At 38.7% G+C, this 27,913-nt stretch overlaps 1 protein-coding gene across 11 annotated transcripts in view; it reads left to right on the top strand.

The window, feature by feature from the left end:
• ppfia2 (PTPRF interacting protein alpha 2) overlaps nt 1–27,913 on the top strand; it is a 147,378-nt gene that overhangs the window by 102,258 nt on the left and 17,207 nt on the right. For 6 of the 11 annotated variants that reach the window (XM_079623998.1, XM_079623997.1, XM_079623994.1 and 3 more), the window contains 19 exons: nt 1,144–1,308; nt 4,073–4,147; nt 8,589–8,696; nt 10,306–10,527; nt 11,014–11,160; nt 12,193–12,327; nt 14,492–14,575; nt 14,877–15,008; nt 15,090–15,152; nt 15,262–15,353; nt 16,252–16,390; nt 16,470–16,687; nt 19,306–19,546; nt 19,944–19,973; nt 20,822–20,949; nt 21,039–21,217; nt 21,398–21,488; nt 25,131–25,212; nt 26,682–26,882. In XM_079623998.1, coding sequence (XP_079480124.1) covers nt 1,144–1,308; nt 4,073–4,147; nt 8,589–8,696; nt 10,306–10,527; nt 11,014–11,160; nt 12,193–12,327; nt 14,492–14,575; nt 14,877–15,008; nt 15,090–15,152; nt 15,262–15,353; nt 16,252–16,390; nt 16,470–16,687; nt 19,306–19,546; nt 19,944–19,973; nt 20,822–20,949; nt 21,039–21,217; nt 21,398–21,488; nt 25,131–25,212; nt 26,682–26,882 — 2,532 coding nt within the window. Of the gene's footprint in view, nt 1–1,143; nt 1,309–4,072; nt 4,148–8,588; nt 8,697–8,778; nt 8,836–10,305; nt 10,528–11,013; nt 11,161–12,192; nt 12,328–14,491; nt 14,576–14,876; nt 15,009–15,089; nt 15,153–15,261; nt 15,354–16,251; nt 16,391–16,469; nt 16,688–19,305; nt 19,547–19,943; nt 19,974–20,821; nt 20,950–21,038; nt 21,218–21,397; nt 21,489–25,130; nt 25,213–26,681; nt 26,883–27,913 lie in introns of all 11 variants that reach the window. The other 5 variants (XM_079623996.1, XM_079623995.1, XM_079623991.1 and 2 more) reach the window with 1 other exon arrangement.

Raw genomic sequence — 27,913 nt, 5'->3', positions numbered from 1 at the left:
GGATTCGAATTCTGGACGACTCATAAGCAGTTCAGAGTCGATTCCTTCTTTTAAGAGACAATAACTTTACAACTTTGCAGATCGTTTACTTTCACAGAGAGATACTTTACACATTGCATGAAAGGGAATATATATAAAAAAAACATAATAGGGGCACTTTAACTTTTAAAGTATTTAAATTCACTTTTTAGATTTTATTTAGATTTAGTTTTAGATTCAGTATTTACTACATCCAGCTTTAGTTGCAATTCAGCATTATTCTGAACAACCGCATTTCAAAACATACCGGTACTCAATTTTACTTTGCATTCTCTGTTTCACATCCATATCTCTGTATGTCCACTCCACTCATCTGAAGCCAGACAGTTCTCGCTCTCTCTCGCTCTCTCTCTCTCTCTCTGTGTCCTTGGGACTTTGGGACCGAATTGATTTTTTATGCTATGTACCAGACCAGAGAGTAACCACATTAACATAATCTTCTTTGTGCCGGGTCCAGGGGGTTTCAATTTGTTGTGTCTGCTTTATTGTTTCAAGTAATGTGATGGGTTTTCTTGTGTGTAATGTTGTTAGCTGTCTAAAAGGGTTCCCTTGTAAAATGAGAAAAGACCAAATGGCGTGTTAAGCACATATCATTAATTTTCCATATGAAGAATGTCCTTGAGGGTTTAGTGATATGACAAAAAAAAAAAAGACCTTGTTGCAGCATAAGACATTTAGTTTCAGTTTTAGATAACTTACTAAATATTTGATTTAGTTTTTAGAAATAGATTAGATTTTATATTTATCTGTATTTTTTATTTATATTCACATTTATTTTTAGCTTTAGATTAAGCTTGGGTTTTATCTTTAGCTTAAGATTTAATTTTAATTGTATTTTAAGATTTAGATTTACTTTTAGAATTCGTATGCTTTATATAGTTTCTGTAAGTATTATATTTGGCTGAAATTTAAGATTTAGATTTTGTTTCCCTTTTAGATTAGCATTTAGGGCTTTCTTATAGACTTAATTGTGGTCATTTCAGCTACAAAATAGTTGTATATTTAGTTTCACTTTTACATCTGGTTGAATGTATTATGTTTGTAATAGTTAATGAGGATTATGATGCCAAACTTCATGAGATGAACTCCTTATATGTGCCACAGCTGCTGTTGGAGCATTTGGAGTGTTTGGTCTCGAGGCATGAACGTTCCCTACGCATGACAGTGGTGAAACGACAGGCCCAGTCTCCTTCTGGCGTCTCCAGTGAGGTGGAGGTCCTCAAAGCTCTCAAGTCCCTCTTTGAGCACCACAAAGCTCTGGATGAGAAGGTAAACCGTGAGATCAACACCTTTTTTTATTCTTAAAGCCAGCACAATATAGTGTCTATGCTTTACCACTGTGCATTGCAAATGTTAATGTACTGCCTATGACAGTTTGATAGAAATATAATAAGTGTGTATGTGGTATTCCAAATATACAGTACCACAAACCTGTTGATGTTAACCCATATAATACATAGGCTGACTGATCTATTTTATTAACCCCCTGAGGTCGGCAAACGCGTGGGCGCGTTTTGCTCGTTTTTTTTTACATAGCAGCAAAATAGACCTAAAATACTCAGTCAGTTTTGGTCATACAGACTTAAGAAATATGAAAAAATAAGCTGTTAAATGTCTACTTTTTTATGTGTCCACTTACAATCGAAATAAAACATTGTGCTTTTGTAAAATAAAGAAAGTAAACAGGGAGTGCTTTATGCCTCTCCGTCTCCGTGAACTTTTTTTCTGAAGCACTTCTCTAAACTCAAACAAAACTCAGCGAATACTATTCACTCAGACATGAGCTATATATCTCTATAATCATTTAAGTGTGTAGTTTTAAATTATCTAATTCAAAACTAAAAGAAATATTCTCTGTTTATGTAATCTATATATAAAGAGCGAGAGATCAGCTGTGCTCATTATCGTTCTGGCACCTCATTACTCTGCTAATGTGACACGCCCATCGAGAGCGCGCGCTATTCAAACGCAGATAATCTGGAGCAACACATGCAAACCAGTCAACGCCCACAACAGCTGGACAACACACTCGCTGTGAGGAATAGCTCTGCTAATAATATCGTGATTATCCTGGAAATTTTACCTCAAACGTGCTGGAGTAGCCGAACAACGGACCCAGCTGCAGATCATCAGTAAGTGCTTTGTTCTAATCGCGATATGAACTGGTGTCTGTAATCCGCAAAAGACTGTTTAAATTTGAATCGCGTTTCTGTGTTTGAATGAATGCACGGCGCATGTGCATGCGTTTGTTTACTAACGTTACAGCTCGCGCGTGTCTGTGTGTGAATGAAATATCTATTGCCTACTGAGATGAGTAAAAATCGACTGAATACGTTGAAATAAAATGTCTTTGTATAAGCAACATTTTAAACTGCAAATTAACATTTATGCCCTAATATAGGCTATATTATAAAAGACGATATGTTACAGACGAAATATGAAAGACAACATTTCGTTTTGGATAGATTATAAAGTTTGTACTGCCACATCAAAACCTAATTTCCAAGGTGCAAACAAAATCTTAAAAGGTCAATATAAGCCTTCTCTTTAAATTATTTTTGTGTTTTATTAGTGACAAATTTGGGGAGAGGATAGCCTACATAATCCAAAACTTTCTGAAAATACGAATGAGAATTAACTGCACAATTACTAGAAATGTTTACCTTGGATATTATACAATTTGCAAGCATAGGCCTACACAGTTTGTGGAAAAATACACTTTTTTTCAAGATGTTTCCAACTCTGAACCAATTCTGTAGATGTGTGTGTGTGTGTATGTATGTATATATATATATATATATATATATATATATATATATATATATATATATATGTATGTGTGTGTGTGTGTGTGTGTTGTCTTTGCATTCTTTGCATTCTGTGTGGCTCAGTGACACCTATGAAAGGCTCATTAGTATGCAGCATTAGCAGGTCTTCTTTGTCTCCAGGTGTGAATGAGGACATTATTCATGACCTTGTTGGATCATTCACGCCCCCCTGCATATTGCCTTTCCAAACAAAAAGTGTCTTACAAAATTTAAATCAATCTATTGTTTAATGTGAACGATTAGCCCGGATGATTTTCAGATCATTTTGAAGTAAATACTCTAGCCGACAACATCCATTAGTCAAAAGTATTGTGGGAATATGTGAAGTTTGTCGTTTGTGGTCTTATATCAGAACATTTAAGTTTGAGTTTTTTGAATAACCACGCATAAATAATATTCTCTCAAAAATGCAAACATGTACATACATGTTGCTCACATATTATGATAGTCATGTTCGTGCTAAATAGAGTGTAATTACACCTTTGCCATTAATATGTTTATAAGCAACTGAAAAAAATACAAATATCAGGTCATGTCAAAACATCTCAAGGACCCCAAAAACACCTTAGACTCCAGAGGGTTAACCCAAGTAAAGTTTCTCTCCTGTTTTTTTGACAGTGATGTTGAAGTATATTTATTAAACAGTACAGCCCACTGTCCCACCTCTCTTTTCCTTTATCCAGTGGTGTTTTATTTATGGATTAAGCCCTTGTGTGGCGGTTCATCCAGCTGTAATCCATTCTCCGGCCTTCTCCAGACAGTGTCATTTATAAGGCGTTTGGTAACAGACGGCAGGAAATTGCAAGTGATTTATGGGACCGTAGTTTTAGTGACCACTGGTCGTCCAGTGATGAAAGACTGAAGCCACTGAAATAATTCCAGTGATAAAACAGGTCACCAGAGAGAGAATTTTTCAAAACTTCTAAGTGACTTACAGTATAATCTGATGTAAGACAATGTTTTACATTTGTCATACGGCACCACAACAATAGCTTTATGAAAATAAAGATAAGTATGATATCATGTTTATAGGTCATTCATAATAGAATTATTAAATATACTATTAAAACTAAACATGAATTTTATTACATTGTGATTCTACTTCTTAAATTTTGCCTAATTTTTCTCAATTTCAATTGTAAATCAGTGATATGTAAAACATTTGACGAACAGTGAGTGATAGTGTTTTTTTCCCTTTCGTTCAGGTACGAGAGAGATTGCGGGTGTCACTAGAGCGAGTCTCTGCATTGGAGGAGGAGTTGACCGCAGCCAATCAGGAGGTGAGGCACAAATGCTCTGATTACTTAATTATACAGCAATCTGCACCAGAAAAGTATACTTACTATAAGATAAATATATACTCCATAAACATGCCAAATATGTTTCATTCGTTGCTATGCCATGTTGTTTTTGCCTGATCTGATTATTATTATTATTAGTGTGAAATGCAACTGAGCAAACAGAATATTGTGTATTTTAGTGTTTATTTCTAGTACTGTCAGTCCAGATGGTGCAGTTCTAGCTGAACGAGCTTCAAACTTCTCAACAAGAGCCAAATTTATTTATTATTCTTTTAGAGATATTTTATATTGAGAATATGTGTACTGATCTTGAGCATTCTGCGAGTTCTTCTGTGTGTTATCATTTTCTTAGTTTCTGAATTAACACTTGTGTGTTCTCTTGGGGTCATAGGAGAGGCTAGTGTGGTGACTTAATTTCCTCTAATTATATTTCTTTACAATAAATAAATATTTCAACAATTCAATGATTGAAATTAATACATATACCTTACAGCTTTTTGTTATCCTTTACAACTTTGCAATTATTCTAAACATTTTTAAAGAGTGTACAAAATGTAAACTATGCATTTCAAAATTCACCACATCTTATCATGTAAAAATCTAACAACTACACATATCAAGACCAACAGCAAACAGACTGGTGAGAACATTCTCACTTACATATACGCAGCGCAGTTCTTCTCGCCAACATCCACCATGTGACAGGAAGATTTGCTATGAATTCTGTTTCTGGGAAATGAAAAAAACACGAGGATTTCAATTGAGGCTGCTTTTTTAAATTCATCCAGCCTCTAAGCTGCCCAAGTTTACTACGCAGAAAATGTTAGCATTAGTATTAGTCATTCAAAAACCTCATGCTTTTGAATATCTGTTCATTGATGTGATTAAAGGACATTCACTCAACTTAGTGAATTGCAGAGGCAGTTTGCGCATGGTTAGATTCCAGCCGTGGCTGGTGCTTTTGGAGAAGACAGACGTCACTTATTAAAGCAAAGTGTATGTAAGGTTATTTCTGCAGTCTGTGTTAGCAGTGTGTGTGAACTGTAGAAATTAAAAGATCTGAAAATACTGAAACAGTAAAAATACTTAATAAATACCCAGACAACCTACTATGTATGCACTGTAGATCCACAATACTCTATGACAGTGGGTCTTAACCTTTTTGACTTTAAAGCCTCGTATTGTCCAATGCAATATCCAGAGCAATCCTAAACCTTCAGAAATACTCTGAGCCGGTCGCCTTGCCGTAACTCAGGTTTTTATTCCTGCCTATTTCTCCAGCATCCAACATGTTAATTATGAGAACTGACTGTTTGCTCACCATCTAATCTACCCAGACATTAATATGTGGCCTTGTTAAGAGGAAGATGATCAGCTATATTCACTTCACCTGAATTCAGGTTGATTTGGATACTTTTTTCCAGTCATCTCAATGGCAAAAGTGTCCCAATCAACCTGAATTCACTTTAAATATATTGTCGCTGTCAGGCAGAAACCTTGCGCCCATTCTAATGACAGACAAAACGTGGTCAAAAGCCTTGTAACTCCTTTGAGCTTGATTCTGGTGAAATGTTAATAATCTAATGACACGTGCAAGTGTCTGACCATATATAACGCCACAAATTTGATTTGATTAGATACATTGCTGTTATATGTTCTTATTCTGAAGAGAATTTAGAAATTGGATTAGATCAGCTTTTTCTGCCTTCATAAATCTTCAGCTACGCTCTCAATGCAATCTCAGATTTATGAAGAGTGCTTCATTTCTGCACAAGTATAACTGAACCATCTGAATTTCAAGTTCATGTTAATATCTCAGTGTTCGAGGGAGCACTCAACCCATTCAGGTGCGTCACAAAGATGAGTCCGGTTTCTGTGAAGTAGTTGTTTTCTGTTTGAAACAAACCAGCGTTTCAGGCACAGCCGCGCTTTTACGCGCTCCTCTTTGATGAGACCAAATGAACGACATCAAAGCGTCCATGCTCACTTTCATTGGGCCTCCATTTCTCATTTACCTTAATTTGCAAGTTGACTCAATATTCCGGCTCTTTGTGGAGTCAGAAGGTGCGGGACTGTTTGATCTTCAGACCTTGAAAAATGGCAGACAGTTTCCTTTCTGTGCCTTCAAAAGCGTGAAGCCCCTTAATTGCCGCCTCATTAAAGGAATGCATGGCGAGCGGCGATAAACCAAACAAAAGAAAGCGGATGTCTCCCTTATTTCCATCCATCCATCTATCCCGCTTTCTCTGTGTTCACAGTGGACAGAGCGTCTCAACATGGGAGTGGAATAATCTCCCAATGCCCTTTAGCCTGGAGAGAGAACAATGTGTGTGTTGGTGTGACAGTGCTCATCAGTCAGATAACCTGCTTAAAAAGATGCTCCTGGAAGAATACTAGGTTATTTTATTAGGGAGCATATGCCAGCTGACATGGTCAGCAACTTCTGCTTCTATATTTGTATGCACTGCAGTTTTACATTATTGGGCTGTGGCAGTTTTGTGCTGGTCCAGATATACTGAATTATAATTTACACTATAATGTAAGATATAGCGGCGTTCAGTGTTGTATACACCAACAAAAAACTGTTATTTCCTATAACTGACAGTTAGAGATCACTTCAGAATGTTAACACTCTATCTCACACTCATTTAAGAATTCGAGACCTGTGACAGCAGTGTGACCTGTCAAATGAAATCTCTAAAGAAACACTTGACATGACATGCCCTTAAAGGGGTCATATAATAAAATAAAGAAAAAGTCATAATTTAGTTTTTAATCATAATTTTCCTCCTTCTCTCTTGTCTAATAATTAAACAGGCTGTTTTGTGCTGCTTTGCTTTTTAAGACTTCCCTGGAAAATTCCTTCTCCGTAAGCAAAATAAGTAACATAATTTATGGTTTGCGGATCCAATACAGTTGGTGCTCCAAAATTGTTAAGGTTGGTTGTTAAATGATCAGTTCGAGACGCTCGTTTCTTAAATCCCTGCCTCTCCACAATTCCTGTCAGAAGGAAGTGTGGAGCTCTGTGCCTTTGAAACTGTACATTTGCAATTTAAAAAAACTGACGGGAAAGTTACCGTGCTTTGCTGTTGATGTGCCATATGAAGCGAACACTTCTAAGCTGTCTACTGCAAGTCTGATTTATGATGCTGTTTTGCTGTATGCTTGCAGTTTAGTGAGAATCAACAATATATATATTTACATTATACAAAAATGACCCTGGAAAACATACACGTACATATACTGCAGGAAAGATACGGTTTTGTCTGCTCGTTGAAAGAGTATGGATATATGGTTTGTTGTTTCCAGGCTATACAAATAAAGCTTAAGGCTTTACCAAATAATGATAGTAATCACTTAGTAAGTGACATTGAGCCCTATCTTGCACCCAGCGCAAATGACTTTGTATGCCGACGCATCCATGTATCATTCCTATTTTGCCCCCGACGCACAGAGATCTTTTCCCTCCACAGACGCACGTCGATAAATTAGGGAATGTACTTGCAGTTTGAGAAAACAATTCCGCGTTATTCAGATCCTACTTTAAGGGCGCATGCTTGGCCATAATGTCGCGTGTGCACAACGCACACACACTTTGCTTCTCTCATCTACACAGAAGCAGCAGTTCATATTTTTGCAAACCATACATAATTACAAGGAAAAATATTACCACACGAGGGAAATCATTGTGGTGTCCATGAAGATGTGAAAAAATAGGCATAAATCTAGCTTGCAAATTTACCCAAATTATTCAGGCTAATTGTAGTAATGACGGATCAAACCTGTTTGATCAATAGTGGCAAGACACATAGGTATATAAGGACATCTGACAAAGTGGGTTGTCCATCAAGTATTAGGAAACAACATTCTGAAGACTGAGAAATCATACCATCATGTAAGTTGCGTGCGCCTGCCAAATCCGCCGTTATAATAGCAATCCGCCATGGAACAAGCGCAGCTGTTCTTAAAGGGAATGTAAGATGACGCTCTGATTGGTTTATTGCACGTTACACCCAAACCACACCTATGAATAATGAAGCTACTTCAGACCAACCCATTTTAGATTTTCGGTGGTTGATACTTGCGTTTCAGATCGTTAAGATAGGGTCCATAATATGTGTAGCATCGGCTACGATTCTTTGAAACTCTAGGAATACAACACAAATATGCATCCGGAAGCACAAAGCAGAAAAGTTGTTCTAGTATTAATGACGCATATGAACATCCAATTTTAGGATTTGTTGTACCAGTGATGTCTGTGTCAGATAAAATTGTCCTGTTTTGTCATTACTGTTTGGTATATTATTTTCCAAAAAGTGTCCTGGTAAACAACACAGTACAGCGTGTTTTGATATCAATATTGCTTGTTATCTTATCTTATTATCTTTCATTATTTCTCTTTTATATTGTGCTTTTGCAGATTGTGGCCTTACGGGAGCAGAATGCCCACATTCAGAGGAAGGTGGCATCAGGAGATGGGGCGGAGGACTTGTTGGAGGGAACTGATGCCCAGAAAGTCCATGGCAAGGTGGGCACTTACTTCTGACGGTCTCTAAACTGCCTCAGAGTGCTCCGTTTGATTATGTTCTATAAATGTTTCTATTTTCCAGGAAAATCTTCCCAACCCCAAACTTTTGAACGCGACTGTACATAATTGGTGCCTTGAGGTGATTTATTTTGATGTACGATTCTTTAAGTCCAGTAGAGAAGAAAGAAACTACTGAAAATCAGTTTTTGAACACAGAGGTGTGCAATGAAATCAATAAGCCTTCGCTATACAGTCAACACACTCACTCATCCTGTCAAACTGTATTTCTAGATGACATTTAATGTCCCGTTAAACCGATCGTAGCAGAATCTTGCCTCCTGATGAAAAGATAACAGGATGAAAGGATGAGAGAAGTGTCGTCCAGCTCTCACCGTCACCGATGGGCGCCGTGTTGTGCGGCATTAGATTGTGTTGGCATGGTGACAGTGATGGCAGGAATTTGTGGCCTCATAGAAGATAAAGGTTGGCACTTTGACAGTGTATCTCAATTGGCCAAATTAATCTCCCATGATGCTCGATAGATTTAGTAGCAGTACTGACAATACCCAGGGCCTCTGGCACTGATGCATGGGTCCAGCCGACCAACTAGAGGTCATTGGTTTTGCCTGAACGTCAAACAAACAAATCTGACCCTCCGAAATAGATACAGACAAAAAAAGAAGAGAGAGAAAGAGAGTGTAAAAAAGTGTCAGTGAGTCATTACCCTACAGCCGCTCCAGAATAAACCACTGCTATTCTTTGTCTTGTCAATCTCTCGCGGCTTCACAGCTTTGACAGAGTAAATTCAGTGTGCTCTGCAAATGATTTTATCACCCTTCTGTCTTACAGTCTGCAGCCATAAATTAAACGGGATGTAAAGTCTAATTTTAGTGCGGCATAAGACGTGTCAAGTTTTAGTGTGAATATGTGACAGAAATCTTTATTTTAGGCACGGCAGAGGAAATATCTGCTGAGCCTCTGTTTCACACACTCAGAATGCAATTAGATGAAAATGAGGATGCTGGGAATTCAAAAATCCATATAAAGAGCCGCACAAACTAGTTGAAAACATGGGATCATGGAACTTGGATTGAGTGATTATTGCGTTTCTATCATGTTATATGTTTGGCAGCAGTTCTTCTAACCCTATTTGATGGAGTGTGTGTAGCTTTTCATTTCTTAAACAATCACGTACAGTAGGAAGAGGCATCATGGCCATATTCCAGGATGACAATGTCAAGATTCATCAGGCTCAAATTGCTAAAGAATGGTTGGGAGGAAGCATGAAGAATCATGTTCACACTTGATTTGAGTCCAGACCTTAAATTCAATGAAAGTCTTTGGGATGTGCTGGAGGAGACTTTATAGAGTGCTGGACTCAATACAAGATCTTGACCAAAAATGTATGCACGTCTTGATGCTTAAATGTTTATTATTTTTCAAGTAATGGACATGTTTTGTATGGTTGTAGTTTTAGTTTTATTTTAAAGACGCTAACCCTGATAACAATGTGAAGTTATACTGAATTAGTTCATTCTATTTAAAAAATCGAACCTTAATGGATCTCACAACACTAAAGGAAAGTGTATCGTGTGTGTTTGGTCTGCAGCGGTTGTCTAACGGGTCGATGGACTCGGGGGACGAGGCCAGTCAGGTGGTGGAGCTGCAGGAGCTGCTGGAGAAGCAGAACTACGAGCTGGCTCAGATGAAGGAGCGCATGTCCTCGCTGTCCTCCCGCGTGTCCGAGGTGGAGCAGGAGCTGGAGACGGCCCGCAAAGACCTCATCAAGAGCGAAGACGTGAACAACAGGTTCCAGAGAGATATTAAAGAGGTGCAGTATATGGGTGTATGTGAATTAGGCTGTGTGCGAAACCTCATCCGACAGAACCCCGAATTCAATGTTTGAAGCTGTGCGACATCTTTACTACTCATTGAGAGTTTTCTTAAAAGGTGCCGCATTGGAATATTCTGTTCGTAACGGCCCTGACTGACCAGGTGTGTTCCATTTTGGGCACTGACTCCATCTTGATGTCACATTGATAATTAGTGACAGCTGGACAGAGTCTGGGAAATGTCTGTTGAATTGGAGATTCAGCTATTGATGGAGAAGAGAGGTTGTGGCAGCCCAAGGCTGTGTGTGTGTGTGTGTGTCTCCATGTCCGAATGTGTGCATTTGCCTGTGTTGATATTTGTCCTCAAGCCTGTATGTAATTATAGGGCAGGATTTTTGATTGACAGCAGACTATTACACCTGCGGGCTCCTTAGGTGTGTGTCCACTAACCAACAGTCTGCCAATATATTTGTGCATTTATACAGGGGATGTGTCAGAAAGAAGACATGGAGGAACGGATCGTGACTCTTGAGAAGCGCTATCTCAGTGCCCAGAGAGAGTCCACGTCGCTACATGACATCACAGACAAGCTGGAAAACGAACTAGCCAATAAGGAGGCGTTCCTCAGACAGGTCAGGTTTTGACCGCTTGTTTTCCAATTTCCTTCTCCATTTCCCTTATGTGTTATTTCAAATTGCTTTGATATGTTGCAATTACGTACCTCCGTATTCATACATGTGTGAAGGCACAGATGTTTGGAACTTGATAATGGACAAAGAGTCATTCCATTCGTAACTGAACATTCCGTTCCGCTGATGTCATGGTCAAGATGACACCATTTCTTGTCCTGCCAAATGATAATTTACCAAGATTTCTGAAGTGCCTAAAAAGATAAATGTTTTGAACATATTACAGAGATGAAAGGGCATGGCACACTTGACAAACCATCAATTAACTATCAAAATTAATAAATCAGACACAAAATTAAATTCTGTCATTATTTACTTATTTTGTACCAAATTTGTATGACTGAATTTGAGAGAATACCCTTTTCCATATTAGTATTATTTTGGCATTATTTATATACTATTCAAGTATTTATTGTTTTGAATTCGTTTTTACATTTTAATATTTTCAGTTTAAGTTTTAATAATTTGGTTATGTACTTTTGTCATTTTTATATTTTTTTTTATATTTAGTTATATATATATATATATATTTTTTTTGTCTTATTTTTTTTGTTAGTCACTATGACAACATTTCTCAATTTTATAAAAAAAATTGTAGTATTTATATTTTATTTCAGCTTTATTTCAATAAAAATAGTTTATTTGTAGGCAACAACAATAACACTTATTTCCATATAAGATAAGTTAATTGAGATAAGTTAATTCAGTGTGCATTTATCACTCACTAGAGTTGAAAAAAAATAGGCAGTTATGTAATTTGTATGTTTGTTTGGGCACACTGAAAAGGGCCACGCTGATCCACTTGTTGCTGTGGAAGCTGGAACGTCCTATGATGTCTGCTGTTTTTCGATAAACTCTTTCTGATCAGACTGTGTGTGTGTGTGTGTGTGTGTGTGTGTGTGTGTGTGTGTGTGTGTGTGTGTGTGTGTGTGTGTGTGTGTGTGTGTGTGTGTGTGTGTGTGTGTGTTCCCACAGATGGAAGAGAAGAACAGGCAGTTACAGGAGCGGCTGGAGTTGGCAGAACAGAAGCTCCAGCAGACCATGAGGAAAGCTGAGACACTGCCTGAAGTCGAGGCTGAGCTAGCACAGAGGATAGCAGCTCTCACCAAGGTACCACACACACACACACACACACACACACACACACACACACTAGCTGTCAAGTCACCTTTATTTATATAGCGCTTTTTACAATACAGATTGTATCAAAGCAGCTTCACAGTGATAGCATTAAAATAATTCAACCAAGTTTGTTTCTAGAAGAAAATTGCATCATCGTCCACCTTAAGTAAGGCAGATCAATAATATTGTTGAATATTAAATGTCTCCGACTAAGCAAGCAAAAATCCAAGGCAAAAAGTGTCAAGGAACCAAAACTCCATCAGGTGACAGAGTGGAGAAAAAAACCTTTGGAGAAACCAGGCTCAGTCGGGGGACAGTTCTCCTCTGGCCAACGAGCGAACAGTGTATGATTATGATTCAGACAGCATTACAAGTCAGATTGGATCAGAACATTTAGAGTATTTATCCATTTCCATCTGGTTGGAGGTCGGAGTCATCACGCCGGCTGGCACTTCAGGGATGCGTCATGGATGAGTCCAGGTGCAGGTCCACCGTCTGATCTGGATACGGCCGGGATCACGTTGACTTCAGTAACAAGGAAGGGACTAGCTGTGCATTTAATGAATTGAATACGTGAAGTGCATGAACATCTGGGAACACTTATGAATGATGACTCTTAAATTAATTTGTGAATTGTTTTATAACTTATTTATTGAAGTGAACCATCAAAATGAACTATTGACACAAATGAATCACACAAACAATACAATTTCAGACTCAGCGACCAAGACATCAAACTGTGGCCCATATCGGGCTCAAATATTCAGGCTAGGGGTTCAAGGGCCATTTTTGAGGTGGTTTCTCTTTCTGACCACTGCACATTTAGAGGCTCTAAAAGTTCTTGGTCTGGTTGGTGCAAAGCATTATATTGCACTTAGTGTACATTTATTATGTGCATTGATCAGCATAAAACACTTCAATATCATCAGTAGCGGTAGAAATCTATTTCAAACTTGTGTTGTGTGGTACAGTTGTGTGTACTGATCAGAAAGTTTTGAAGGGCCATATGGTTAAATATATCATTATATATTTGTTTCGGTTTGCCTGGCATGTGTTACCACATGTACAACAATCAAAAATTTTCACCAAACACAGAATGCTTAAATCCTTTTGTTCATCATATGTGAATTATTTCCTTTCCACAGTGATTACTGTACAGAACCAAAACAAATGTTCTCTAAAAAAGTTGTTATATTGTTTATATAATTAACTTGAGCATTATTATACAATTATCTTGATGAAAAAGTTGCAGTAATATTTTTATAATTCTTTCTTTATAAATTGTTATATTAGGTACCATATTAACTTTATAAAAATAATGTTGTTATTATGTTCATGAGGGCACTTGAATTAATATATACCGGTATAAGATATATATAGTTGATATGAACGAATAAATGATTTATAAGAAATGCTGCAATATTCCATTAAAAAACTAATTTTGATTTCATGGTGACTTTAAAGAAAAAGTAAGCAGGTACAAGACATAAATTAAACACTTGTTCAGTATTTAAACCATCTGATAACAAACTGCTGTGGTAACATTTACTGATATAAATTATTCATATGGTTCTCATTATTAATATTGTGTGTTATCTCTCTGTATTGTGTGGTTTGGTAGTCTGATATGGTAGCTAAACTCCAGGACATGAACTGCAGTTTTAGGAAGGTGGGGCTGAAAGCCGCTCTCTCTCTCTCTCTCTCTCTCTCTCTCTCTCTCTCTCTCTCTCTCTCTCTCTCTCTCTCTCTCTCTCTCTCTCTCTCTCTCTCTCTCTCTCTCTCTCTCTCTCTCTCTCTGATTCACTTTGCTCTGTCTGGTTGTGGGTCTGTTCACTGCTGGTGTATTTCAGCTGCATGTGATGCTCAGCTGGGATTTTCTTCGCTTTAATGAGTTGCTGACGTACTTGCTTCTTTCTGTTCACCCACGAGAGAACAGAAGCTTAAGGAAATAAACACTCCTTCTCTTTACCTGTCTGCTCAACCATATCTGCGGTGTTTGGTGTGACGATACCTTATAAACCAAACACACACTCTCATTTTGATTCGAGCCAACATCACATGGTTGATGGGTCCTTTCTCTGCTGGTTTGGGCTAATTTGTGGATTTACATGTTTTCATCTGACAAAATACATTGTGTGTGTTTGTTGTTCAGGCGGAGGAGAGACATGGCAGTATCGAGGAGCGTATGAGACATTTAGAGGGACAGCTGGAGGAGAAGAATCAGGAACTGCTCAGGGTCAACATCACTTTATATCATTCAATAATGTTTTTTTGAGGAATTGCATACTTGTATACCATGTTCTATTTTTACAGTATGCTTACATTGTGCAGAATGTACGTTTTCTGTTTATATGGAATATCCAAATTGCCACCCAAATATGTAGTAAAACAGTATCCCACAATGCAATGCACTCTACCTTGACCTTCCATTTCCGAACCAGAAACTGATTTAACACTAAATCTGTCCACACATTTGTGTGAATATAATGTTTAAAAAAAAAGTTTTATAGATAAAATGGTGTATTGTGTTTCCTCAGGCTCGACAGAGAGAGAAGATGAACGAGGAACACAACAAGCGTCTGTCAGACACTGTGGACAGACTCTTGACCGAGTCCAACGAACGATTACAGCTCCACTTGAAAGAGAGGATGTCCGCTCTTGAGGAGAAGGTGGGAGACGATCCAACCACCAGTACCAATGACTTCCGACCACGTCAATCACTCATACCGTTTCCATTGCTTTTCTTTCAGAATGTGCTAATACAAGACTCTGATAACTACAGGAAGCAGTTAGAAGACTCCATTCAAGAAAAGGTCATTAGTTTTTATTTTCCGAAAACTAGCTTGGCTGAACAAATTTTAATGCAATGTTTTGCTACCCATTCTAAGTAAAATGAAACTTTAATGTGCTTTGCGGTTGTAGTCTCATCTCTCGGATGAGATAGAGAAACTGAGATCTGAGCTGGATCAGTACCGGTTGAGGGCCGGATCCCTTACAGAGCCCACACTGTCACGGTGAGACAGAAATCATGAAAAACTAAGAACTATCCTTTTACAATAAACAGTAGCTCTGTTCCAAAACCCAACAAGCTCGACAGAATTTTAAGGTATCATACAGTAGGTGTGCGCTCGACATGAAGGCTGTTCCACAACATTTGGCAGCAACATTAGCAGCAGCATCGCATGTATGTAAGGGTGCATTGCTAAATAAAAAAGGTGAGAAATGCTGACTATAAATAGATCAAATATTATAAAACTATGGATAAAAAAATTAAATATAATTTAAAATGTATTATTTCATCCAAAATGTATGTTTTTTATGCTATCAGAGTGCAACAGTCGGGTTCTGGAAGTAAAAAATCTTTGTCCAATTTTGAAATGGTTTATGCTTCAAATCAAAGTTTGTAATGTTATGATTCACCTCATAGCTGGTTGGTTTGGTTCATGGCTTATAAATCTTTAACAAAGACTTAAAAAAAAAGCCTATGGGGAAAAATAGTTCCAGATCCAAGGCCACTGAAAAATAAAGTTTTCAGCACCATTCCGCTCTATTGGAGTATTGGGCTGTTAGCTTAGCATCATCTTCAAATTTTATTGGAATCAAGAGTAAAGTTTCTCGTATACTTCCCATGAGGATTTATGTGACATTTAGAGTTGCTGCCTGTGCTTTTCCAGATCAGTCACTTATTACGTTCCAATATTGGTTAAGAACTAGTGCTTATGTAGACAGCAAAGCAGCTCACTAGGTTTTGGAACAGAGGTAATGTTACCCTCTATGCAGTGATATTAATTAAATTTCTTATGGCAATTTTGATTCTATATTGTTCTTTCATTACAAATTACATTTTAGCATTGAAAAGTTCTAATGTGTATAAATTATAGATGTCTTGATGGATTGTGGTCTTGATTCCAGGTCCCATCTGGATGCTTCCGGAGATCTGCGTTTCTCTCTGGGTTCTCTTGCCGAGACGCAGTCGGACCATTATCGCTCCACCAAGGTGATCCGCAGACCCAGGAGAGGACGCCTGGGGTTACGTACTGACGAACAGAAGGTAGGAGCTCTTCACCCCTTGTTTATTGAGCTTTGTACTGAACATCACTTCTTCCTGCTTCTCTTTCATCTCCCTGCAGGCTAAGTCTCTGGGAGAGCACGAATGGCGCTCTCAGCAACTTGGCGTTCTGGGCGGCCACCCATTTGAGAGTGACACGGAGATGTCGGATATTGATGACGATGACCGAGAGACCCTTTTCAGCTCGATGGATCTACTGTCTCCTGGAGGACACTCAGATGCTCAAACTCTGGCTATGATGCTGCAAGAACAACTGGATGCCATCAATAAAGAAATCCGGTCAGTCTATTCATTGTGACCACTGACCTTGAAGACTTGGGTTAAAAGGTGTGTCTTAATTGTCTACCCAGAGATTGAGAAGTGGTATTACTTTCAAATGGCTTTAATGTCTGTAATGTAATACATCTGTATAGCAATGTAAGAACATTATATTTCTTAAACATATCACCTCAAAGGTATCCAAGGGAAAATGGGCAAGGAGAACAGCAGAGGGGCTTAAGACTGACCCTTGCTGCACACCTTCTTTAGCATTGTTAGGTTTAACAGCTGTTTGTTTACACTACCAACAAGTAAGATCTAAACCAGGTTAGTCACCTGTCCAAAAAATCCCCCCCCCCCACCCCCCAAAATGAAAGCTGGTCCAAAAGAATGTTAATGATATCTCAAATGCAGATTTTAGGTCTAGTAGTACTAGCAGAGAAATATAGCCCAGGTTGGATAACAAAAGCAAGTCATTTATTACACTGACAAATGTAGTTATGGGGCCTGAAATCTGACTCTCTGTTATGGGGGAATTATTTTTATTATTTAATGAAAAACCATGTTTGTTGTTCTTGTGATGCATTTTCTCTGAAAACATAATTTAAATGTTATTTTAAAAAATCCACGGTCATAATCTCATAAATCAGACCTCAGTGGTCTTTTTAATCTGGTTAAGGCTGGAATACACTTCAAAACTTTTTTTCAGATCTTTCCTCTAATGTACAGTCTGGTGGAGTTGACGCTAGTTGCTGAAAGTCAGAGCAAATCTGTAGATTTTGTGCAGTCAGAGTTGACAGATTTTCACAGAAAATTGTGCAGTCTATGATGGGCACAGTCTCCGATGTGTTTGGTTTCACAAATTGATTTCTTCCACTCAGAGGATATCAAATATTTGATATTTTAAGTCGATTTTATTTGTTATGCGTCCCCTAGCAGTGAGGTATATGTTACTGCATGAGTTTGTTGTGTTCTGAACAATTTGAAAGTCTAGTAATTGTCTGGTCTTGTCGTTTGTGTAGTATGCAGTTTTTTTCTTTAGTCAATTACAGAGTCGGCAAGTGTATGATGCCTAAAGTTTTAAATTAGGTTCAGATTTTAAAAGTTGTGTAGTATATTTCAGACTTGCCAGATATTTTTTTTAATCTCATTTACGGCTATTTTTACAAACATACATGGGGGATTGAACCTGTCAACTTTGTGTCTTTTACAGTGTAGATTTATCATTCAAGTTTCCCCCCATAGACTACATGTAACCTTCTACTCCCTAGCTAATCCCTTGGCTGATTTTTGTTTTGTTTTAACTGTCAAATTTATTCAAACTTGTACATTTCTACAGACTCAGAATCAGGATTCTGCTACACGCAAGTCCTAAATTGAATTAAAACAATAAAAGGTGCTGCAGAAAGCAGAGTTGTGCCTTCAGGCAGCGTATATATATTGATTTAAATATCAGCCAAAGCTCAGGGTTTCTCCTGTAGGCTGTCCAGTTGTTATTGAATCGGTTGACTAAAATGTAACGGCTGTTCCTGCAGTCCATCTCCTCAATATCACACCACTATCACCTGTCTGGCTTGATATGTGTCATCGCTGTGTCCTGTCTGTCGATCTCCCTCACATGATATTGGAGACCCTAAGACTGGATGGGCACTTGCACCTAAGGTTGTCAAAAGCAAATGTATGACTCCAATTTTCATTGAGATCTAATTTGAATTTTGTCCAATTAGTGGAAATGTGTGATTAATATTTGATGAAGCCAGAACAGACGGCAAGTATTTCTTGAGCCTTTTTTTATGGAACTTTAGTTGTATTTTATGTTTCAAAGGTCATTTTAAATTCGCCAAGAGCCTCTCACTGCGGACAAGTTTGAATTTTTTTTTAGATGGTCCTGTCCTGTTATTTCCCACATCCAAAATACTCAACCTCATATATAATATACAGTACAGTATGTGTGTCCAACCTTATTTGATTACCAGTGTACAAATACAGCTCACTGTACTATTAAACTGTGCCTATAATATGTGCTGGTTGTTTTGATTACCACAGGAAGAAAGATGGTCTCCCTGCGCCGCTGTTTGCTTCTCCCATTAGTGGTCCGCTTTTGATAAAGCACCAGCTTTGGTGTTTGGCTAAAAGACACAAAACCGTTGAATGCCTTACAACCAACTGTAAACATGTTAAATGCTTGACAAATGGTCAATGTTTAATTGTTTGCAGCCCAGTCGATGGTTGCTTTACAAGATGTTCAATAATCTGAGCCCATGAAAAACATCCACTACAAGAGCTGTCGAACATTAGATCAGCAAACTGCAGTTAGCCATCCTTGAGTGTTGTCGGTTCGTGTCCTCAAGCCTGTTATTATTTCTCTGTCTCTCTGAGCTTGTTATTGCATTTATTTAGTCATTTTTCTGTGTTGAAAGTTCAAAGCTTTTCATTTGGCACTATCCATTGTACTAAGGGATAATTAGAAGTTTTAGCTACTGTGTTCGTAGCCTTTCTGCCCATAATGGTTACATATTTTCGCCCAGCAAGCTTAGCACTTCCAGTTATTTTGTAAATGAAAATGCTAGTACAGTAGATTATCATCAAATACTTCCTAACTAACTGTGGGCTAAAGTCTTTTTCTCTTGTTTCTCCAGGCTGATCCAAGAAGAGAAGGAGTCGACTGAACTGAGGGCAGAGGAAATCGAGAACCGCGTGGCCAGCGTGAGCCTCGAGGGTCTGAACCTGGCGCGGCTTCAGTATCCCGGAGCCTCCATGACTGCCTCGGCCACCGCATCCTCCCTCGCCTCCTCCTCACCTCCCAGCGGACACTCCACCCCCAAACTCACCCCGCGCAGCCCGGCCCACGACATGGAGCGCATGGGGGTCATGACACTGGTATACGAGCTCACGCGTATCTCTGTCCTACGGGGGTCATATCATGAGGATTTACAGTACAATTTTCTTTGATATTTTTAGATATCAGCTGTGCTGACCATAGATGGAAGAAAATGGTCATTGGAAATGAAAATTTTATTTATTTATTTTATTTAAAAAAATGTATATGACCTCTTTAAGAATATTTGTTTAATTTTTTGGGACATTTTTTCATGCAAGTTGTAGTGCTGGTTAATCCACAAATGAAACGGTATGAAATCTCTTCTGTATTACAGCTTTTCTAGTGTTTTCTCTGCAGTTTCTTTATCAACACATTGAGTTGCTTTGAATGCTTTATGACTATCGAGTCCATTAACAGGCAGAAATCTGTTAACGTTTTATCTTTTCTGTTCTGCAGCCTAGTGACTTGCGGAAGCACAGGAGAAAGGTACTACTTAAAAGTCCCTTCACAAAAGAGCTCATGTATTTGCCATGATTATTTTCATAGGCACCATAAAGGACACCAGCGTTAGGGCAAAAATTTGAATGTCAAAATTACTTCCATTTCAAATTCACGAGTTGTAATGTACCTGTTATAGTTCAAAAGGGTGTTGACGCAATGAATAAGTATAACACAATATAATGAGGTTTATTCATGGCACTGGCAAATTACCTTTATTTAAATTAAAATCTCTGAAAACATGTCTTATTATTCTTCACCATTTTGCTCTTTACGCACATTTATATTGTTTTAAGAATGTTTAAATGTTTGTGCTGATTAATAAAACAATAATACAAGTAATCAATTATTCATAGTTATTTATAATATATAATAATTATTTTCATTATTGCTTATTATTAATATTATTATTAACATTAATTATTCATATCTAAGGTTTCTGGAAAACCCTTTACTGTATGTTGTATGGAAATATATTTATGGTTAATTTAGAATGAAAAATACATATAAAACACATCCTGTTTTCAACCCAAAAACTCATCTTCATGACGTTCCAATCCTGTATGACTTACTTTCTTCTGCGGATAGTGATATTTTTAAGAACAAACAACATTGACTTTCATTGAATTGAATTGAATTATATGTCTCAAAATATCTTACATTTATATTCCACAGAAAAAAAAAGTCATAGTTTTGGAACGACATGAGAGTGAGTAAATGACAAATTTAAATTTTTTGGGTGAACTACATTTGGGGTGAATTTAAAAAGACTTTCTTAATTCAATTTGGAATAGTGCGCAATATTGGAAGACACCAGAGTTTCCTTTCCCTCACAGATCGCAGCAGTGGACGATGACGGCCGAGAGGACAAGGCAACCATCAAATGCGAGACCTCGCCGCCTCCCACACCTCGCCATGTCCGCATGACCCACACGCTACCCGCTTCTTCGCACAATGATGCACGGTGAGAAGGCAAAAAGACAGCAGCTAGACACGTGCCGTGTACAAACATAACTCGACTTTAACACTGTCGATGTGATTGACTGTCTCCAGGCTGATGGCTACATTAGAGACGGAAGCCAGTGCTCTGAGCAGTGTAGCCAGCAGCCAGGACTCCCTTCACAAACAGCCGAAAAAGAAAGGCATCAAGTCTTCCATCGGACGACTGTTTGGGAAGAAAGAAAAGGCCAGACTGGGGCAGCTGGGGAAAGAGATTATGGGACCAGGACAAGGTACGGACATGGACACAGCACCAGAGACATATAAACTATTAAGGGGGTGGGGTCTGGTTTAAATTCAGGTTAAGCTCTATGGCATGATGTTGATAAAATACTGATCTAGAGTTGAATATAAATATAATGATCACACTAACATTATCGGATGATGGGTTAATGGATCTTCTCCATCAATAGGAAACATTTCCGATCCTGAGCTTATGGGTCAGGATATTGCGGTTGGAAAGCTGGGAACACAGGCAGAGAAAGATCGCAGGCTTAAAAAGAAGTAAGTGTTTTATAAATCGCTTTATGACTAATTCAAATTAGATGCCAAACACAACCTTTTATGAAGGTAATTCATTCCTGGGCCCAAATCTTGTAAAACTAAGTAAATAATACTGACACACCATGACAACCTTCCTTACAAACTGTCATGTTTTTCTTCACACACCTCCCTGTGAAAACCAATATTTGAACATATGGCCCATCTGGATGCTTTGTAGTGCCTTAGGCCAGAAACATACTTTACGCCAGTAAGCAAGCGCATTGCAAGCGTGCGGTCCTGTTGTGCAGACTTGGTGTGCGTTTTTGTGTCACTTTTGCGATAGCAAGCCTCAGTGCTCATGAAAGATTAATGCGATAAAGTAACTGTTATTTAGGTAGCTAGCTATAAGCATGCTGACACTATAACTAACGTAGCAACGTAAGTTGCGAAGCTAAAATGTGCTAGGCTATGACAATGCTTGTAGTAACACTGAAAATTGTGTTGCATTTTGTTTCGTAATGAATAATTTTCCGATAAATAAGCGTTTCTAAACTATTTTTGTGCGACATTTGAAGCATCGACATGAAGTTAATCTAAAATGTATGTACAATGAGCATTTCCATCACCATTTTGATGCACTAAAACTTTTTTGCCAAAAAACCCTGAATGCTGAGCTTGCGTAACCAACTGCCGTTCGCACATTTACGTATTTGGGTAGAGTATGTTTCGGCCTTACGTTAGCTCATTTAACAAAAAGAACGTATTTTCATGGTCAGTATAGTTTTCATTTGTTTAAGTTTACAATAATAATACTGCCTATTATCTATGTCACATGTTGTACTACTAAAATAATGTAATGTGTCTTGTATTTGTATGATTGTAATTTGTAGAATGTATGTTAACATGAGAATGTGCCTTTCATAGCAAGCTTGTGAGTTTGTCTCATACTTAGTCGTCTTTACAGCATGTCATGATGTGATGCTTGCCGAATATCACGTTTCTTTGCCTTAACGCTAATGGTTGAATGTGACCGTTTTATGTAACTTGACTCATGTCGGTCTCATCCATCGTGGCGCCATGCGAGGACGACTCTTCACCGTTTCCATTGCACACTTTTTGCATGCTGTATGATAAAATAAAATAAAAAACAACTTTTAAAGACAAGATCTGTTCAATTGTGACCGACAAGTCAACATCAAAGTGCAAAAATTCAACAATTCCCAACAGTAATGCACGTGTCTGAGCTGAGGTGTTTTTCTAAACTACATACAGTATGCTCAATAACAAGCATTTAATTTTGTCTCCCATCGCTTTCTCTATTTTTCTTTTCTCTCTCTCTCTTTCTCCTCATCTGACTCTGTATCAGCGGGTAAGTTTAGTTTGTGTTGCCGAGACTTGCTGCATTTTCCACTGTCGACGCTCTGTCCGTGTCTGTCGTCATGCTCCTAAAGTGTGTGTCTATCTTCAGGGGGGTCCGACGCATTTCCTTTCTGTCCATCTAGAGACCCCTGCCTCTGCCTTTCTTTTTCATTTGACTGTAAATGTGATTCTCCCCCTCTGCAGTTCTATAGAGGATGCATCTCTGCCTGGAGAGAGAATGTGTGCCTTTATAACAACCTGTTCTCGATCTGCCATGCCGAGGCCTTTCTCCTCTCGTGTATGTGTGCGTGCGCGTGTGTGTGCATTGTGTGCCGTATTCAATAACCAGGTCTCGTCTCTGGTTATGGACTGTCAACTCATTGACTACTTCCCTGCTCTCTTTTTCTTTTCATTTTGTTTTCTCTCATAACTGTTTCTCTCCCTCCCCAGCGACAGTATGTTCAGAGGAAGTCACTCATACGCATTACATTGGACCTGAACATATGCAGTCCAACACGTAAAGATGAGGAGAGATACATCATAACCACCACCATCACCACGAAGGCCTTATTGCCTTTACAGACACGAAAGCTCGCGGGCGCTGGATAGTTCGCCACCGACACGGTGCCGGTGCCCGATCTGGTTCTGTGCTTTGTGTTTACATCAAAGAAAAGGTGGTTCAGGAAAATTAGGCCCTCTAAACCTGCCTAAACCTTTTATTTTTCAATAATTAATTTCACCTGGATGTAATTTCACTACAGTACGGAAGAAAAGATCTGTCACCACTTCCAACTTTAACTCTCATTGTAAAGTCAGTGACAATTTATGTTCCAGGGTTTGTCTCATAGTGGCATTTTCCCAAAAATGTAGATTGGTTTATCGTGGCTTTCCCATGATCCACTGTTATTTTTATTCAATAGTTTGATTAAAAAACAGCTTTAGTTGTACGAACATAAAGGAACTGAATCACTTGGAATGCTAAAATATGTTCCCAAAACAAGGACTAAGACTTATAAACAAGCCCCCCAACACACACACAAACACAGAACCGGATCAGACACCATCGCGGCACCATTTCGGTGGAAAAAAGATACCAGTGGTCACGTAAGCGGTTTTGAGATATATTTTTTTGCAGACAGAACCATATCACTCACTACAGCATGTGTTAGTACTGTACCCAACAGTTCATTCAAGTGGCCTTACTGTAGACCCCAAAGATGCGGTTGGATTATGAAGCTGCTCTCTGAGGGAGGAACATCCAACTGTCTCTGCCTTAAAGTCCACCACAACATCCGTGTATCGTAAAATATTCACCTGTACTTGTTCTGTAGCCAAATGCCCTCAGAATTCCAACACACTTCCACCAAACGTAAAGCCTTGCCTTGTAATATCTCTAAGTTACACCGGCTCAAGATGACGGATCCTTGGAGACGAGTACATTCTGACGTTCAGGCATTAACAGGAGAGATATATTGGGACATTGCTGAGGACACGCTCTGTTACAAGTCCTTCAAGCCCCTGTAAAACCTTGGAAAAAGCTAAACATATTTCCCATTGAAGAACGCTGTAAAAAAGCATCTGATGAGAGTTTATGATAGCAGCCTTGTCTTAAAGCGCAAATATTTATCAAGGAAAAGACGGAATAGGGTTGAAAAGAAAAGGCGTTTCTGTTTTCCCTCGATAAGTCACAGCATTCCAGTTTCCTTAAGCTCTCGGTTTTGTAGGCGAGGATCAGGACACGGCAAGGAAATGTCACGATATGTTTATCTGAGAAACTGGAACTTTCAGCTAGTTGGCTTCTCAGCGTGATCGACTTCACCCTTAGTTTCTTTCGTTCGTTTTATCCCACCGCAACCTGGTCTTTGATTCATAACCAGAAACCCAGACCCTTTTTAAGAGACGAGACGGACCTAAAATTAAATCATGGAGCGATGTGAACTCAAACCAAGCATTATATTGGCTTAGGTACTGCTTATTTACAGAGATCACATGAAAAGGTAGCATTCATCATGCTACATGCTAATTACGGACTAGTAGTGGTGGGTATGAAAGAAACTTTAATAAAGAAACTTGTGCATTTGGTGTTCCATGTTGCTCTGATAAACAGATAGTGGCCATTAAAGGACAGGAAACCTGGCAGAGACAGATAAAGCATCTCACTTTCTCTCTCTACATGCCCCTTTCCCTCCCTCTCTCTCTCTCTCTCTCTCTGTTCAGTTGATTATCTCTAAGCTAGTTCTGTCTTTCTCCTTATCTGTCTTCCTCTCTGTCTCGCTTTGTCTCTGCCACCTGCTCTCTCTCTAGGCACGAGTTGTTGGAAGAAGCCAGAAGAAAAGGGTTACCTTTTGCTCAGTGGGACGGTCCTACAGTTGTCGCGTGGTTGGAGGTGGGCATTATTCATTTTCGGTTTGGGCACATAAACGTATCAGCTTTGCTCATGAATATTAATTATGTGATGTACGTCTTAAGTAAATGTCTGCCACAGTAGAATCGACGGTTACCCTGTGCGTTTGGTTAATAAATGCTCAAATACACTACACCACTTTTGCCCAGATTTTTGCCTTGATTTGCAGTCTGGAGAAGTCAACACTAGATGCTAAAGTCAGAGCCAGTCTGTAGATATTGGGTGGTCAGAAATGACAGATTTCACAGAAATATCACGTATAGTATGATGGGCACAAGCTTTTTTTTGTTGTTGTTAACATCATACTAAGATTCTTTCCAGTTCATATTCTTTCTAGGATTTCAAATTGTTTGATATTTTGAGCTGAATTTAGAATACATAATGTTTTCATTTGTCATGCGTCTCCTAGCAATGAGGAATTTGGACATGAGTTTGTCCTGTTCGGAAGGACTTTTTAGTGTATTATGTTCAGAAAACGTTTAAGTAAGCTAGTGTGTGATGCCTAGGCCCGAGTTCAATTAGGACATTTAAGAAGCTTTTATAAATGTGCCTTAGAAAAAACATCACTGTCGTGCATCTTGAGACAAAACAATGGCAGTGATATATTTTAAGATATGCCAGTACAAGTTGCGTTTAGTTAAAACAGCTCAAACTTGCATTTTAGTCTGGGACTAGTTTGAGTTAAACTAGGCTAGTGTTTTCCTGAGTGTATTCCAGCCTTAAACATACCATTTGTTATCTGGTTAATGTTTTATATGTCCAGCTAAGCAGCCAAAAACAAAGAAACTAATATATAAAGAAATAAATGTGATTATTGCTCCAAAAAGTGAGGCCTGGGATGGTATCCCTGAAAGTATTTTTGTATTTTTTCCATATAATGGCACAGATAGGAAGTTTATTACATGGTTCAGAGAACTCCAAGGCTCTTTAATGGCAGCTAAATGAGAATCTGAGCAGTAGAACAGTTGCATATTACATACTGAGATCAGTCATTTCTAGAATGATGCAATTGCAGTATTAAGCTGTAGTAACACGGCTGCAATTTTTTAGTGTTTTTTTGTATGAGTTTCCCAACAATGTTACGCATACAATATTGAACTTGTTAGTTTTTTCTTCTTCTGGCTTAGATATGAAGTAGAGAGTGAGTTGCATGATTTGCCCATGCTAAAACATATTCAGGTTTATTTGTGGTCAGAAAAGACTTACACATAGGGCAATGGCGCCATCTAGTGGTGAAGCTTGCAATATAGATGTTTTAGAGCAGGGGTCTCCAACCCAGCTCCTCGAGGGTTACCATCCTGCAGAGTTTAGCTCCAACCCTAATCAATCACACCTGAACCAGCTAATCAAGGAGTTCATAGGAACAGGGTTGGCTACCCCTGTTTTAGAGTCATTATAATGCAGTCTTTGTACATGTGTAATCATGCAACAATGTGCGTGTGTTTTCAAAGCTGTGGCTGGGGATGCCAGCATGGTACGTCGCAGCGTGTCGTGCCAACGTAAAAAGCGGGGCCATCATGTCTGCCCTGTCGGACACCGAGATCCAGAGAGAGATCGGCATCAGCAACCCACTGCACCGCCTCAAACTGCGTCTGGCCATCCAGGAGATGGTCTCGCTCACCAGCCCCTCGGCTCCCCCTACGTCTAGAACCGTGAGTACATACACACACACACACACTTTGTTTATTTGCTTTCTTATCAATAACATACATTATTAAAAAGTACAAAAACAAACTCCCTCCCAAAGTTTCATCATCAAAGTCTTACCTTATTTGGCAAATACTGGGCTACGCCGGTCCATCGCCATAGCATCCTTACTCTTAGTTATTTTTAACCCATTTGCAGCTTATTTTTTTTTTCTGTTGTCATGGTAATAGTGTTTTGCATTGTCTGTGACAGCTGATCTGTGACTGTATTGTGTGATGACACATTCACAGATTGACACACACATACCAGCAGTCAAACTGCAGCTTATTCAAGTTTTTCTTTCTCACACTTTCTTAAAGCATCTCCTGAAAAACTACTAATTACACAAAGTCTGGTGCACACTGTACGATTTTGTCCACAATTGGCCATCTGACACAATGGTGCGTTCAAGACATGTCGAAAAGAACGCCACTGCAAAGTCATAAATACCACAATATTTATATCTATTTAGCAGTGACATTGTCAAGCACTAAATATAATAGCCTTGTAATATGACAATATTACAAGTTACAAGTTTACAGTGACTTCTTAAATTAATACAAAAAAAACATTAAAAAGCATATCAAACCTGATGCACATTCTTTGTTCTTCATTTTCTAGAAGTAGAGTATTAAAACCTTGCTGTATTCTTGTGTTGTTAATTTGGAGAAGGTACACCGCCATCTTGCTCCGACGAAAGTGCCTTGAACGCACCTGACATCGTAAACACAAGCTCACAAGCAAAAAGAAAGAAATTGCGCAGCGTGCACAAGACTTGAGGCATCAGCTAATTTTGCATGTTAAACGCAGTTCTCGTCTTCAGCAGCGGCTCCCGTCCCGTCAGAGAGAGCGATGTTTGGTGTCCCCTGACGTGCGTTTGTGCGTTCAGTGCGCATGTGCTCAGTATGTGTATCTCTGGCCTTTGACTCTGTGTCTCGCTAATGATCTGACTGTGATGCTGTAACACTATTGGCTTACAGTGCTGCTGCTCTTCTTC

This window comes from Phoxinus phoxinus (assembly GCF_949152265.1).
Source record: "Phoxinus phoxinus genome assembly, chromosome: 9".
Classification (NCBI taxonomy): domain Eukaryota; kingdom Metazoa; phylum Chordata; class Actinopteri; order Cypriniformes; family Leuciscidae; genus Phoxinus; species Phoxinus phoxinus.
This window is presented reverse-complemented; position numbering and strand designations above follow the sequence as displayed.